Source organism: Caretta caretta, chromosome 4 (genome assembly GCF_965140235.1).
Source record: "Caretta caretta isolate rCarCar2 chromosome 4, rCarCar1.hap1, whole genome shotgun sequence".
NCBI classification, from domain to species: domain Eukaryota; kingdom Metazoa; phylum Chordata; order Testudines; family Cheloniidae; genus Caretta; species Caretta caretta.
In genome coordinates this window covers 32,917,517-32,934,257 of record NC_134209.1, presented here as the reverse complement: position 1 = coordinate 32,934,257, position 16,741 = coordinate 32,917,517, and the positions used below count along the sequence as shown (strand labels likewise).

General features: G+C 38.6%; 1 protein-coding gene across 6 annotated transcripts in view; it reads right to left on the bottom strand.

Moving 5' to 3' along the window:
* Window positions 1-7,979: 7,979 nt before the first annotated feature.
* The window catches only part of CCSER1 (coiled-coil serine rich protein 1), a 1,092,378-nt gene continuing 1,083,616 nt past the window's right edge, over window positions 7,980-16,741 (bottom strand). For 4 of the 6 annotated variants that reach the window (XM_048846959.2, XM_075127522.1, XM_075127520.1 and 1 more), the window contains one exon: window positions 7,980-11,456. In XM_048846959.2, the coding sequence (XP_048702916.2) occupies window positions 10,986-11,456 (471 nt within the window). In that variant the 3' untranslated portion in view covers window positions 7,980-10,985. The remainder of the gene's footprint in view (window positions 11,457-16,741) is intronic. The other 2 variants (XM_075127524.1, XM_075127523.1) reach the window with 1 other exon arrangement.

Genomic DNA, 16,741 nt, shown 5'->3' with positions numbered 1-16,741 from the left:
TAATATTAATGAAGAATAACCGTACTTTATTAAGAATGTAAACCACAGACGTTCCTCTAAGTACAGCAGTAAACTGAAGTGGTACTTTAACAGAAACTGACTAATGCCTATAACATCAGCACCACTCATTTCAGCTCTCCCTACTTCCTGAATTAATAGAGTACTCTGAACTACCTAAGGCAAGATTTAAGATTCCAAATTTAAGAAGGGGTAGTGTCAATGAAAGATGGCCAGAATGACATAGCAGGAAATGGAAGTCCTCTATTTATTTCCAGAACAGGCACTGCCTAGACTGCAACAATGCACGGTTCCATCACCGCACTGTTAAAGAGACTCAGTGATGACCTGGAAGGACCACGTCTATAGTTAAGAGGGCAGTCAGTGTCTGTACCTATGGGGTCCTTGGCCTCCAGACTGAGATCGCCAACAGGGCTGACAATTAGTTTTTAAGATATACACATTTGTCCACTAGAAACTATACTGATATGACCAAGTTGAGGGTATTCAGATGAATATAGACAGTTACTGATATCGTACAGCAATGAGGTTATTCACTTACTGATCAATGCCAGATTTGGTCTGGTAATTTAGAGATAAAATGATCTGTGCCAATCCCTGTACAACCATCTTTTGAGAGCTGATCATAAGTGATTAGCACATAGTTTCAGGTTGAACAAAACTGCATTTTTTGGCAAATAAACTATTTGTGCCCAGATCTAGTTCACTGTTCCTTATAACAATGCAATTGATTTGTGCCAATATCTGTACTGATAAAAGTGGTTCTTGCTCTCCTAACAAAAATATATAGAAATGTCAAAATGCTCCCACAGTTTACTATATTTAAGAAAATTGGAAGGAGAAAAAGAAAAACACACAGGTAACGTAATTTTTATTAACCAATTCTCTTCCTGGAAGAAAGGAAAAATTAAAAGCCATTTGTAATAAGTTTAAATATGGGAATGTCTGAAAGTTCACTTCTACAATCAGGTTTATTGTTAAAATTAAACATTCAAAAATAACAGTCTAATTTTTCCCATCGAACTTAAAAGTAAAAAAAATAGATTGACATGTAATCATTTAAAAAATATGCCCACTGATAATAAAGACAACCAAATGGTCCATAAAGTAATTCAAACAGAATCTGGAGGGTCTTGTTTTATGAGTTCTCACAGAAGTCTCCAAAATAACACCAAAAACTTAATATCTCCAGTAATCGGATATTAACAAATCAGTAGAATGCTGCTTGATATTCTTAACAGACAATAATGCTTATATTTAAAGGCCTTATTATTGTGTGGTCAGTGTACAGAGATTAAGACTGAAATGATCAGCTCATATTGAACACAAATAGCAAAAACACAACCACCCACAAACCATCCAGTCCCAACATTTATATTGTCTCTTAACTGTTCCTGTTTTTAAATCGTATTATAAAAAGCAGTCAGAAGACTTGGGTGCCCTATGACATTGCAATCCAGAGGTTAGGGAGACATCTTTAATAATTTTAAATATTAAATAAGAGCTCAAATTCCACTCTGGTGTAACTCCACTCAATGAAAAAATCTTAGACCAGCCATAAATTTGTCCCACAAGATCTGGGAGACACTTTAAAGCTTTCTATGGGGAATTTTGTATGAGAGTGGTCCCTGTGTGGCTAAATTCCTCAATAGTCTTTCCAAACTTTTCTTCAAAATCATTAGAATTTGTCTTTTTAAGGAAAAGGGGATAAATTCAGTTCAGTCATCTGTTCTTACATACTACATTATTTCTCAGCTGATTCTGAAAATCCAGATCCCTCGGGTGAAATCCTGGCCCCGTTAAGTCAGTGGCAAAACTCTCCTTGACTTCAAGAGCCAGAATTTCACGCATACTATTTTCATTATGGTTCTAAAATGCACTTAGGTATATTGAATTTTAGATTAGTGTTTTTCCCTATTTCTCAAGTTTGTGACGGTCTTAAAGCACTGAGGTCAAAGGCTGTGTGCATTGCCGTCGATACTACTTAAAAATAGTGCAATCAATAGCGACCATTTTGCAAGTGAAAACAGACCTGTGCAAGCCTGGTTAGATATTAGAATCATAGAATCGCAGGACTAGAAGGGACCTCGAGCGGTCATCTAGTCCAGTCCCCTGCACTCATGACTTGACTAAGTATTATCTGGATGATCCCTGACAGGTGTTTGTCTAGCCTGCTCTTAAAAATTTCCAATGACAGACATTCCACAACATCCCTAGGCAATTTATTCCAGTGTTTAACTACCCTGACAGTTAGGATGTCCAATTAATGTCCAACCTAAACCGCCCTTGCTGCAATTTAAGACCATTGCTTCTTGTCCTATCTTCAGAGATTAAGGAGAACAATTTTTCTCCCTTCTCCTTGTGACAACCTTTTATGTACTTGAAAATGGTTATGTCCCCTCACAGTCTTTTCTTCTCCCAACGAAATGAACACAATTTTTTTCAATCTTCCCTCAGAGGTCATGTTTTCTAGACTGCTAATCAGTTACTGAAACAAAATAAATGTATAGCACCATACAATATAAACTCAATAAAATATATTACTCTTAATTTTATATCAGTCAGCAGATTATGGGAGATATTATCCTACACAACAATTTACAGTAAAAACAAAAGCACAAGGGAAAAATGATCAGCTATAACATCCTGATTTTTAATATAGAAAGTAAAATGTTCCACATTTTTAAAAATTGCCTGAACTTGGTAATAGTCATTTTCTACTCAAAGTACTGTTGAAGAGTGAGATTTTCAGAAGTGCTCTGCATTGACTTAACTCTGCTCCCACTGCAATCAGTTGGACTTTCAGCATTGACTTCAGTGGGAGCAAAGGTAGGCCAATGATGAAAGCTTTTGAAAATCCCACCTTAAAGATTTTTCTACAACAATCTTAGTTCTTAAGTGAAAAATAAAAGCCCACACAAGTATGACTCTGTGTTTTAAAAAATTTACCTATAAAGATATGGCCTGATTCTTCAGGGCCTTGCATCTTGTGTTATCACTTACACTATGAAAAGTATCGCCAAGTAGTAGTATTTTATACTCATTTCGTACAGGTAGAAATGACTACATACGGTGCAAATTTGAAGAGCTTCAGGCCTTGTAGCTAAATCTGTTCTGATTTTCATTTGTGGCATGGCCAAAAGGGAACAGCCAATTATGTTGCTATTGTTAATCACCATCATCTCAATTGCAGTACCTTAAGATCACTAAATCTAATCTACAGTTGTACACAAATTCATGTGTGGAGATATTTGACAAAAATATTGAAGTGTGCCATTTCCCATGATTTCTGGGTCATATTATCATCTATCCATCTCTTGTTTGTTCTCCAAGAGGTTTATTTTACTTACTAGGTTAAATATTGCTTTAGTTTGTTTCACTGAAAACAGCTATGCACCACTGCTTTCAGAACAGAAAAAGATCAATCTGTCACTCTTTTTCCTTCCGTCATTTTTTTCTGAGCTACACAACATCTGTTCTCCATTTATGTGGATCATCATGTTCTGTCAATCCTTTTGTTTAAACATTGGATGCATCAAAGGTTAAGCATTTTGATTTCTTCCTTATTTTCATCATAGAATATGAAAGAGAAAAAAATCTATGTGGCAAAGTGCAGAGATGGTATTAAAATGCAATTTTTTGCACTCTTAACCATGAAAAGAAAAAGCAGTGAATGGGGGAAAAATGATGGGTTGGCAAACAAAACCTGACAGTTTAGTTCGTCAAAGGAGAGTCATTTGTACTGTCTCCACCTGGCTGCTATTTTTACAGATTCTTTATACATGCTGACTTTTTCTTTTTTAAATGATCATGGCTGAGATTTTTATTCGGGGAACAGCTCACATAGTTAAGCACAAGATTCTGTATTGCGGCTTTGGTACTGAGAAACAAAACCTGTTCTTGCTTCATGCTGAGTCCTCATTTAAAAGGCACTGACATAATGGAAAATAAAGGAAATCAAAATTTTGCTTATGCTGTTGACACAATGGAAACAATGTTATACTTTGTAATGAATCTGAAGATTACTCTCTTACTAGGCTTGTGAACTTTTTCAACAGGAAAATGATAGGTGCAATTCCAGGCAGTACACCCGTTTCTTGAACTGTTTTGGCCTGATTATACTCTTGCCGGGTATAAATCAGAAGTAATTTCACAGAAGTCATTGGAGTTATGCAGGTGTGAAACCAGTGTTAGAACCTTTATTTTACAATTAGAAGCTTTATTTCTGTGTGCATGAGTATGTGTTTGTGGGGGAAAGGGAGAGGGTGTTAAATAGAACTTTCAAAATCCTTAGCAATATTCTATAACTTGCTCTTAATTAACACGGCCTTCTTGGAAAGTTAATGAAGTGGGTGCTACCCTGTAAATTACAACTTCGATTTAAGGGCTCTGTAGCATCCTAAGAAACAGTATTGCTAGGGGAGAATATTCATGTATGTTCAGTCATCACTGAACATTTTAGCTGAATATCACAAATGTAGCGGAACCTACTTTTAGCGATAAATCTTGCTCACTCCTCTGTGGATCTGCAGGGCACTTCTTGCACAACAAATATAGTGCCTATGTTCACAGGAGGGTAGGATTTGGACTGGCCAAGAAACTATGGTATGAAAACTTAAAGATATCCCTTCTGCACCAAGAAGCCCAATTCCATGAGCGCTCTGTGTGTTATCACCCAATATGGATTTAAATGCAAGAGAAGGGCAAACGGATATAGGAGCTGGGACATCGTGAACCTGACTGCATTGAAACACTCTCTATAATGAAGTAGTAAAAAGTACCAACTGTTCCAGTGCATTGCAGCGTGCAAATTGCAATTCTGGTATAAAAGAACCTCTGGCTTAAACTGAAGTTGTGACGGGAAATGTCATATTTAGATTTAAAAAAAGGCTCTGCTGATTGATACTTTAATCACATTTTAAAACACATTAAAATAATTAACTCAAAAGAATTTACAAAGTAGTACAGTAGAAATTCAGAGTTACGAACTGACGAGTCAATCACACACCACATTTGGAACTGGAAGTATGCAGTTAGGCAGCAGCAGAGACAGCCCTCCACTCCCTCCCCCCCCCAAAAAAGAAAGCAAATACAGTAAAAGTACTGTGTTCAATGTAAACTACAGTACTAAAAAAAAATAAAGGGAAAGCAGCATTTTTCTTCTTCACAGTAAAGTTTCAAATCTGTATTTAGTCAATGTTCAGTTGTAAACGTTTGAAAAAACAACCATAACATTTTGTTCAGAGTTACAAACATTTCAGAGTTACGAACAACCTCCTTTCCCGAGGTTTTGATAACTCTGAGGTTCTACTGTACAATACTAACAAAAGGACTCTCTTACCATCATTCCTGAGTCAACAGAACTTTCAGCATGCATGGAAGATTATTAAATCCAAGCAGTTAGCGCAGGCAGAAAACAAATCCCTGAGGTAAAACCTCGAACAGAAGACACCCTTCTGCCAGGCCTTTCTAATTTAATCCAGGGGCTTACTAAATGTGAGAATCTTGATTGATGGACTCACACAAAGGGGCAGGCAATCACTGAGGTGGGCTTTATAGGTTAAAACCAACACCATATTTCATCTGAAAATTAGGTGATAGCTAGTTTATTATCCTCCCAACAGGAGATAGTCTTAATAACCAGGCAGATGCATTCTACAGGGGCTGAACTTTCTCAATAGTCTCAAGTGTTGCCTCATGTAGGGCACATTACTGGACATCCAATTTAGAGGATGATAAAGGTCTGGATGTAGTGGAGGCCTCACCTGAAGGAAAAGGCTGCAAATTTCTTTCTGATCACAGAGTATAAAAATCTCTACTGGGAACTGATACAGGTGGGATTAGTCATGAGCTCGAGATTATGAGCCCGCATATCAAATAATCTCTGCCATTCCTTCCTATTGCTTTCCCCATCCTATAGGCCGCATGTCTATTTTCTTTGGGATGAGCTAGTTATCCTCTACACACCATTCAATGAAAGACTGAGTAAATCAAACCAAACCAGTGGTTGGGCTGGAGGAGATGAAAATACAGACACGTGTTACCCATATTTGGAAGACACCAGAATTCACATAACTTCACTAACCCCCCTAACAGCCCCGTAAACACCAATAAGAGAGTTCCACTTCAATGCACTCGCACTTAACGTATTTGTGTTAAAAGTATACTCAGAGTTTTGGCAAAGGACATTGTGCTGCTCTGTGGTAAAATCAGAAGCTTTTGTTTAAGAACTAAATGCCATTTTCACATATCTTACATTTCACACTTAAAACTGAGGCGGCATTGGCAGGTTTGATGATGGCTCGGGACTTGCATAAATCTAGTACAGATTTAAATTCCGTATGTGCTCCTGAACAGATGTATCCTGAAAAGGATTACAGTAGTTAGCTAGCCCATTCACGTACATTGCACGGCTTAGATGAAAAAGCATGGGACAGATTTTGAGGTGCTGTAAATCAGCATAGCTTTGTTGAAATCAATGATGCTACACCAATTTATACCAGCTGAGGGTACAGCACAAGAGATACGTTCATCACTCTCTCATATAGGACCTAACAGGAAGCCTGTATCAGGAAGGTTGCAGATTAAACCATGTATAGTGGTGAGGATACAGCAGCTAGACGTCAATATTTTCAAATTGTTGGAAAATAGCAGATCTGTTTATTGCTTAGGCATCTATTTAAAATACAAAAGATGACATGACTACTATTATAATGTAATTGTGAGAGGGTCACAAAAGTTTCAGCTAAGCATCCAAATGTTCAGATGCTTACCTGAACTCGTCTGAACATCTTCAGTCTGTAAACAAACCTTGACAGCTTCACGGAATATCCTCTTGTAAGACTTCCAGTGAAGAGGTTAGTAAGCCGACCTTGAAAGTGCATGAGCCGAAGGGTGGATAAGGGTCAGAACGACAAGCAAAGAAGTTAAACGAAACTCAGCAACTTGGGGTGGGGGAGGGAGGGAATCCCGTCTCCCTACCCAGGTGTGGACGGCTCCAGATGCAGCAGCAATGAAGTTTTGCTTCAGGAATGGCACGTCCCTGGAAGGAGCACACAGAGTCCAAATGCACGGCTGTGCTATCAAGCATAGTACCAGAGCGCAGGGTTGTGGTGAGGGCAGGGTGAAAGTGGATTGCAGGTGGTGGCTATGCAACTATACAGATCCCTCTCTAGACATTTCTCCCCCAGGTTGGGGAAGAGGGATGGTCTACATGTGAGAGGACAGTTGCCCTATTGCTTTCATGGTGTCTGTGAAACAGCTTCAGAGCTATAAGTGGCCTGCAGAGCCCCCACCGAGATCTCTTTAATGCGTAGCCTAGTTGCACAATCACCATGGGCAGCGGGGCCACACAAAGTCTAGGAAGCACGGTCAACGATTAAATGGTACATAGACCTTTGCTGGCCTTCTGCACAAGGAGTGAATTTCATTCCTGATCTACAAAGAACAAAATTTGGGCCCCAATGTGCCAATTAGATAGTATACCATAACTTATTGAAACAGTTATGTGGAAGCATACAACCTCGGTAGGTAACAATAATTACAAAGATGATACAGTCTTTCAGATGTGGCTCCATTCAATTATAAAAAATATTTAGGGCATGGAAATAATGCTTCCTTTTCCAAATGATGATTTTGAAGAAAAAATGGGACATTTGATTCACATGGCAACAGCTTTTCCTAAGGGATTTCCTTCTCCTTAAAATATCCTTTAAGACACTAACAGATCTCAAACTCACAAGAAGCAATTTGCAATAGAAATTTTACAAGAGTTAAGCTTTATGTTTTACAGACACAGAGAAAAGAAAAGAAAAATCTGTGGCAAAAATAATAAGTCCTTTTTCCCCCTGGTGTCATGTTTTCAGATATGTACAGCCTTGAAGATATGTATAAATCATTTTTATACATGGAACTGTCTTAGAAAACTAGAGATTTTAGTACAAAGGAATCAGTTCACTGAATGAATGTCCACATGCTGTTGCTTTATGAGTTACTATACATACAAGAGGATCACACAAAGGACCCCTGTTTTACAGATACTGCTGTATTGTACATTAACATGTGGCTTCCTCCCTTCTCAGGGCCAGCTTTACACTTAGTATTACAAATAATATTACAACAGTGCTGAAAATACTGATACAAAACAGTTTCAAGATATTTCTAAAAAATATCCCTCACTTTAATTGGTCTGTTTTCTCCAGTTTTTTGAAAGTTTCAGCTTTAAAAAAGCTTTTCCAAGAAAATAGTAGCATTTAAAATGTTTTTTGAAATGTGTAATCCAAAAGTCCATTTTTCCAGGAAAAAATCAACTATAAATACAGTATATCAGTTAAAATTGAAGAAGTTTTTATGTAGTATAGTACAGTTGTGTCCTGGAAAAAAAATGCCCTTGATTACAATATTTTAATTATTTACAGATTTGAAATATAATTGCATACATCAACTCTTGAGAAAGTCCAGGCTGAAATCTGTAATTAATAATTATTGTCTTTTTCAATCTACCATACCCTTAAGAAGTTGCTCAGATGAAAACATGGATCTGAATAGTGAAATCATGGTACTACTATTTTGTTTTTTAAGTCTCTAGACTTTACAAGTATCAAAGCACTATTAGGAGTCCTGAACAGTCATACTTCATTCAATAAACCTGTTTTTGCAATTTTGCATTGTTCCATTTTAGCAGTAACAACACACACAGAGAAACCAAGTGAGTAAGTTTGTATATATTCACCTTGATTCACATGGGCCCAGCTCTGCAAATCCAAAGTTACCACTGTAGCATATTCAGACAAACCTTGGTGTCTTCAACAGCAGATGATGTCTCAAAACTAGCCCTAATTGGAAGCCTCAACAAACAGAAGCCTGATGATTCAAGGCTACTAAAATGGCTCTGCAGCACATTTTCCAAGGCCCATAGTCCAAGCGTTTCTTCCCTCAAGCAGTCTTTACACAAATCTGATAACTGTGAAAGACCACTTGGATTGCAGGGCTAGGCAGATGTTATGTTTAATTGTTGGTAATTGTTATCCTAGTACAGGGATGGCCAACCCGAGAAGGAGCCAGAATTTACCAATGTACATTGCCAAAGAGCCACAGTAATACATCAGCAGCCCCCCATACCCTCCACCCCAACCCGCTCCCAGTGCCTCCCGCCCACCAGCAGTCCCGGTGATCAGTGCCTCCCCCTCCCTCCCGATCAGCTGTTTCGTGGTGTGCAGGAGGCTCTTGGGGCGAGGGAGTAGGAGCGAGGGCAATGCAGGCTCACGGGAAGCACGGGAAGGGGTGGAGTGGGGGCAGGGCCTGTGGCAGAGCAGTGAGCACCCCCCAGCACACTGAAAAGTTGGCACCTGTAGCTCCAGCCCCGGAGTCGGTGTCCATACAAGAAGCTGCATATTAACTTCTGAAGAGCTGCATGTGGCTCCGGAACCACAGGTTGGCCATCCCTGTCCTAGTACATGGTATTGTGTCCATTACTTAACTGCTAACCTTTAGGAGTTTCATTTTCTATGGGTTGGTAGGGTATGTTAGTTACTTGAATCTTTGAGTAAGGATCTGCTGAACTCCTTCTTCCTCCTCTCCATACTTAGCCATAAATAAAAAGATAGGTGACCTTATTCAGATTTATTGGTCTGCTTCTTCTGCCCTGAAATGCAGGAGATTCTTGTTATTCAAGAGCTAACTATTATATGCCTTATTATTCAAACAGATGACCTGCCATCAGAGACATGTTAGGCTAAGCATCTAGTTTTGTATATGCCACATGTTTAGCATATCTTGTCTTAGCCAGTCAGTTTCAAGTCTGTTGGAAGGGGCAACCAGGATTTTATGTCAATGGCACGTTTGCAAGTTCTTCAGTGTGATCAGATTACTTCAAGTTCCTCTGAGACTAGAATGCTGTAGGTCAGCTAGAAATATATGGGTTTCAATAGGTGTGTAATATGACAATAGACTACCAAACATGCAGAGTTACTCCAGGTCATCAACTATTCTAGGTAGTTAACCACAGATGTAGCCTTGGAGACATGCTGATGTACATTAGAGTAATTTGGACATCAGCCAAAGAGGACTGGATAAGACAATGGAATTACTTTAGTCGATCATCCATTTTCAGTTTGATACACTGGAATGTGGCATGACATGAGATGATGACACAGCATGATATTCTGTGCTGTTCAATGCATGAGTGATGTATCAGCTGTGAAAGTAGAACAAATATCACTACAATGTGATGTCATAATACAACAAAAAAAAGTAAAAAGACAAAGTTTTTGGAGGATCAAAGCTGCCACTCTCAACTTGAATTCCAATTACTCTGTCTGAAATCCTTGGTGAACCTGTGTGAACTGACCATTTAGAAGAAAATTAAAAGCAGTCTCTTCCTCTACTGGTGTGATGAGGCATTCTCAAAATTCACACAACAGAAGCCAGTGCATCTCTTGTTTATATGTGAGCAAATTTCATTGTTTAAAGAAACAAAAAACAAACCAAAACCATGATACAAAGAGAGTGCCTCATGATCTCCCTTGTCTCTATACAATTCAGGAGTGTTTACTAATTACTTACCTACTCATTCCTCACATCTACTTTCACAGTAACATTATTCAATAAATACAGCGCTATTTGAGATCCCCTGCTGGAAAACTTCCGTGTTGTCAGTGGCTGACAGAGGCAAAAAGATGAGAAAAATATTGGGCCTGTTTTGGACTAGAGATCCCAGCAAGATGGTCCCATTTATTATACATATGGTGACTTCGGCAAGACAATTCAATCTAGTTACTTAAGTTAACATGCTAGTCCACCCCATCCCCACCCTCCCGAAACAGGGAAACCATGGAGCCCGTGTACAATGCTAAAATTTAAAAAATTAAAGGTAGCAGCAGATGAGAACTTAAGACTGAGCTCTCGATGAGCAATGTACCCACTTAACTGACTTTATCTCCTTCTACAACAAGAATACGAGGACCCAGTTAGCCATCTTTTTGGCCTAAAGTCTGCAGCTCTGCAGTGTGTAAGTTGTGGTGGAGGAAAACGTTTTTCCTGCTGTACATGTGTAAGGAGATGGGTCCCCTTGGAGGCTGTCCAAATCTCCCCGTGAAAGTGGAATGCTGCCGGGGTACAGTGGTCTGATCCTTCGGCGCTGCAGCCAACCCTGGGAAGCTCTCTGTCTTGGATGTTGGCTTGGTTGTACTTTGTGTAGCGCTGGCCAAAACATTCTGCGTGACCTCTGAAGTGAGGGTCTCATATGTGTCTCTCGTGTGCTTGATGACTTCCACTATTTCTTTACTCAGACACAGACTTGACAGCTGACAGCTTTTGCTTTCATAGGTAGTTGCTTGGTTGCCCAATGAATATCTAAAAGGGTCCTCGGTGGGAGTATGTGCTGACTTTCTGTCCCTTGTGTTGAGGTTTTGGCTCACAACTTTGTTTAGATATGTAGCCTGGGGAAAAAAACAGAAATGGGAGAAAAAAGGCATTAGCAAAAGCACATATTAAGAGCAAAATGACACAGAGCATGCAAAACACTCTCATTGGTATCTGCAGAAATGCAGAGACTGCACAGGCTAGGCATTCATTGTTGGTTGATCAAACTAAGAGACGTATCTCAAGCACTAGCAGAACTGCCAGGGCACTGTTAGTATAAAATGGAAATATTACTTATTTATAATTAGAAGAAACTTTGAAAAACATATGAAAATATGTAGAATTTGGGAATTTGCTTTAAATATCTGGTTAAATTGAAAGGACAAATTATATAATGAAACAAAAGGTACACAGAGAGATCCCCTGACTCTTAACAAATTTTTTGACCTAATCTTAATCATAATAGAAATTAATACCTAGAAAACCAGTTCTGAGTAACTTTGTCTCAGTTCACCTTAGAACATGCTTAACTTTAAATGTGTGAGTAGTCCTATTTGAAGTCAATTTAGATATTTCCTAGTGTGCTTAAAGTTATGTGTTTTGTTTGACTGGGGCCGTAAGGAGGCTGAATGTACTAAAATATCTGTTGTACAGGATATTTCAGCATATTGGTAACCAGTTTACCATGTGTGTATGTGTGCATGTGATTTGTAAATCTGGATCTCTACTCATTATCACCTCCCACTGGGTGTGACACTCCATCATGCCCCTTAGAAATGTTATAACCACTCATCTGGTCTTAGAGGATGCAAGGTGCCCAGAGGACCAAGTGCAGTCCTCCATGTACTTAATGTTGTGCTTTAAAAAAAAAGTTTACAATATTTTAATTTTAAATCCCATGGAATATAAAACAAGATTTAAAATTTTCCAATAAGAAAAATATTGAGGAGAAAAGCATTACCATGGCTGAAGAAGCATCCTGCTTGCTTCAGTGATGGTATGCACTAGGCTTAACTAGCAGAGGGAATGCTGGGAAAGATGCAGATTTGAAGATTTCAATCATGGGAGTCTGAGATCAAAGATTTCCACTAAGATAATTTATAGTTACCATAACTATGTCTCCCTTACATCGAAGGCCACAAGCAGCAACTACTGACTATGTTCCTGGTAAGCTTTTGTAACTTGAAAATTGGGCTCATATGTATTCATAACAAACCTTTGTGTCTATATATTTTAATATCAAACTCCAATTTGCCAGACAAAAATTAAGTAGTATTCCAATGCCACTGGAATTCATTTAAGTGAATTTGGAAAGCAAATTCTCCATGGAAGATGTCAAAAACACTACAAATCCATTCCTTTTAATGACCAAAAATGTGTATGCACGAGAGGGAGACACACAGACATTGTGATGTTCCCAGGGAGTTCTTTAAAAAGGTATTTTATAACTTTCAGTGCATTTTATATTTTGCTCTTCTTTTAATAAGTAGTAAGGTTACCATTACCAAGCTCCAGTTATTATTTGAGTAACAGGTTATCGTAGCATCAATTGTACCCTATTTTAAAAGTTATTCTGGAACATAATTTCCCCCCTGTTTTATATCTGTCTCACTTTCTTGGGTACTGTTGAGCAACCTAGTTCTGTCATTCACTTGTGCTAAAAGACCAATATCACACTATAACTTTGCTGCCACTGAATGCTGCCAGGATATAGTGATTACCTTTTTGACATTTACACGGCCATTTTCTTTTATGTGCTCAAGTATTGCAACTTGGAGCCAGGGGAACAAAATCTACTCCCAAGCCTTATACTCTGAGATTGCTAAACAGTATTTTGAGATCTTTCAATGAATCCATAATGAGATTTGTACATTTTTTCCATGAGAAACTGAATCAGTTCACATGGTTTTCTATTAATTTTTTATTCATCCCAAATGAAGGGTAGAACAAATACAGCGAATGTGATTTATATACTTCTTTATGAAGGGCTTGTCATAGGCGTGGGCAGATTATACTGATGCACAGGTTCAGATTCTTTTGGAGGCATTATGTATCAGAAGCTGTCTTAGACAGTTCAAGAGGGATTTTCAGAAGCACACAGTATGGGCCTAACAGAAAAATTAGGTGGAGACAAAGATGATGGCATCAGGTGCTGCACTGCCCTAATGTTAATAATGTTGAAACATCATTTAAGCAGCCACATTAAAAAAAATCATAAGGCAAATAGTTTCAAAATATTATTGTACATTTTTGTTGACATGTGATGGAAGCTGATGTAGTGAAAAAATTAGTCAGGTTTGGCATTACTCAGAATTTTCTGAACCACCCACTCTCGATAAGAGGTGTGTGAAAAATCCAGAATGGACTGTAACACCACCTCTGGGGGGAAGGAGGGGAGGGAGAATGATGTCCCAGTTTTGAGAAAAGTTGCTGAAATGTTGCAGGTTTTTACTTGACAATGGACCATTTTCCGGGAGACATGTTCTGCAGTATTTTTCATGCTAAACCCTCAGCATTTGGGGCTTGAGTCTCAGCTGCACCCAATATACACTTGATGCTGCTGAGAGGCAGGGCCCCAAAGCAGTAATTTGCAGCTCCCCAATCCTGGGGCAGACTCCATACTGTCCTGGGCTCCTGAGTAGCTTAGAGAAGCCTCAAAGCTGCCCTAAACTTTGCTTGCTTGCTGAGTTCCAGGAAGCCAGTATGCCAACTGGTGTTTGCTGAAGAGCAGCAGCAGTCCAGTCATTTCAGTCACACACGCAGTCCCTGAACCATCTGCAATCTCCTCCATGCCACGGGAATTCCCAACTGACTGCATCTACCCCCTTTGTGGCTATTTTGCACTATAGATCAGCAAAGGAGGCTTTACCTTGGGAAATAGCATGGCCTATAATGTTTCCCACAACATTAGACCCTTTTTGAATATATAGAATTAAATGTATAAGCTCCATATAAGTTGTATAAATTGTACGCTGTATACATTTTTTTTTTTTAGTTTCCAAAGACTGAGACACAATGACATTTTCAGCGAAAAGGAAATATACATTTTCATTTCATTCTGAAATGTCAATTTGAAACAAACAAGTTGTTTTGAATTTTCTAGTCAGAAAACAAATGTCATAAAAATTGACATTTTCCTACTGAAAATTTTTATTTCAGTGAAATGACATATTTCACAGGGATGTCCAGTTAAAATTTTTTGACCAGCTCTGTGAGATGGTAGTATGTGGACAACATGAACCATTTCCAATCTCAGCTCTTTTAGAGCTGTCCACACTAGCACTAAATAAGTTCAGACTGAAATGGCAAAGACTGAACTGGTTCTTAAGCCTGCCATAAGGAATTCTCATTGAAATGAGTCTTTGAATGTGTGTAGTCCTGGGGATTGTTTAGAGAGCTTGTGTGAGAGAGTGGAAGGTGTTTTACAGGCCTCTTAGGGGGCAAACAGGTTCTTAAAAGGGTAAATTTCTCTTGTGTAGGAAAAAAATCTTAAATAAATGAGATCTGAATATCCCTGCAGAAAGCTTAAAAATGGAACATGCCATAAAAAACACTGGAGCCATTCATCACTTTCCATTTTCAAATCCAGTGAGTGAAATGCGACAATGGTTAACAGAAAAACAATTGTCCTGGAGGGCGTTTGAAAATGGATATTACTGTTGACTGATTTGTGATAATATAGTTATATAAAATAATAGTAGAGAGCTAATGAAAAAATCAATTTTAAGGCACTTATGTCCAAAGGCATCCAGGTGCCTTAAAATTACTAAAATATTATTCTTACAAATAGAGCAACTTTCCCAAATACATAACTCTGATAAAGCAGAAAAAAATCCCCCTCCCCAGTACACACGGACATCCAAATAAAATCAAACATAAAAAATGCTACCTAAGAATGAAACCAAAATACGAGTCTCGGCCTAAGGACTCTATGGATATTTATGTCGTGGAGGTGCTGAGGAGAAGTCATTCCAGAGACAAATATTAATCTGGCAGATGATTCCATGTTCCTTGAAGACCCATAACTCCCATTAACTTCAGCAAAGAAGGCAGGAGGAGTCTCTTAATGTAATACAAATGCTGAAGCACAGCTTCCTTCGCGCTCCCCTGTTCATGTCATAACTGCACTTTAATCACCCTTGGCCCAAAAATTCATCGACAACAAGGCTATGTAAGGAAGCCAAGAGTAAATACCAAAAGAGTGAACATGATAAACCCTTCTCCAAAAAGAAATGAAGCCCTCCCAACTTGCTTCTAAATTCATAAAAATTTGGAAGAGCTTTCATAGCTCTGACCATTTATATAACCCCCGATTTAATTTACCAACACAGGTTAAATCAGTTCTCTGGTATACCCCATCTGTTACCATGTCAACTGCTTAGTTTCTACAACACCTCAGTTTTGTGCCCACCAGCTCCCAGTGTAGGGAATGATCCAATACAGAAAGTAATTTAGCTACAGTAGGTAATTGTTCTTCATTTTAGTCTGTTAAAAAGCACTCTTCTTTACCGATTTCCAGCTGCACCTGAATCACCACTATAGTTTTTACAACAACCTGAACTGGCTCCTAGTGATCAAGTAATGCTGCCTCCTGGCAAGGGCAACATTCACGATGCTACAGAAACAAAGCTCAATACACAGACATAATGAACGGGAGACCTGCAGTCGTGCCTTGAAGTCGTATCACCAGGCACAAAACGGACGAAGTAAACATAAATCAAAGGGATTTATTTTCTTCCTTTCCAATTTCCCTACCACCTTTATTGACTCACAAAGGAAAAAAAGATATAGTATATGTTAAACGCACCCCCGACTCCATAATATCCTTTTAAAGAGTAGTCCAGCCGAGTGTCAGAGAACTGAAGCATCCACCTGTTGCTGTCTTCATTTCAAGAGGAGCTAATGGGCTTCTAAGGGAAGGTTTCAGAAAATGGCTGTGCTTTCAGCAGGATATGGACATTTAAGGCAGGAATGAAGCTATCCATTCAATTTGCTAAGCTAAATTATCCCTGAATAAGTTCATTGCTGTAACTAATAAAGCACAGCTACACGCAGGCAAGGTGTAAAAGATTTAATGCTGAAGGCTTTATAAAGTAGGAAGTGAACAATAAAAAATGTCCTGTTATCCTGCAATAACTTAGAGTAAATCATGGCTGTCTCCCTTCTGGATACTGTACACTGTCTTTCTACAGTTAGCTGAACGCCTTGCCCACTACTTCCACTGTGTGAAGCAAATGGAATATTTTGCATAAGTTATTACAGCTATTTGTCATCACCTTTCAAATTAAAGTTTTTGCAACTCTTCACATTGCTTTGCAATTGAGCAGCAGAGTTGATTCCTCCATTATGATGAAAAATTAGT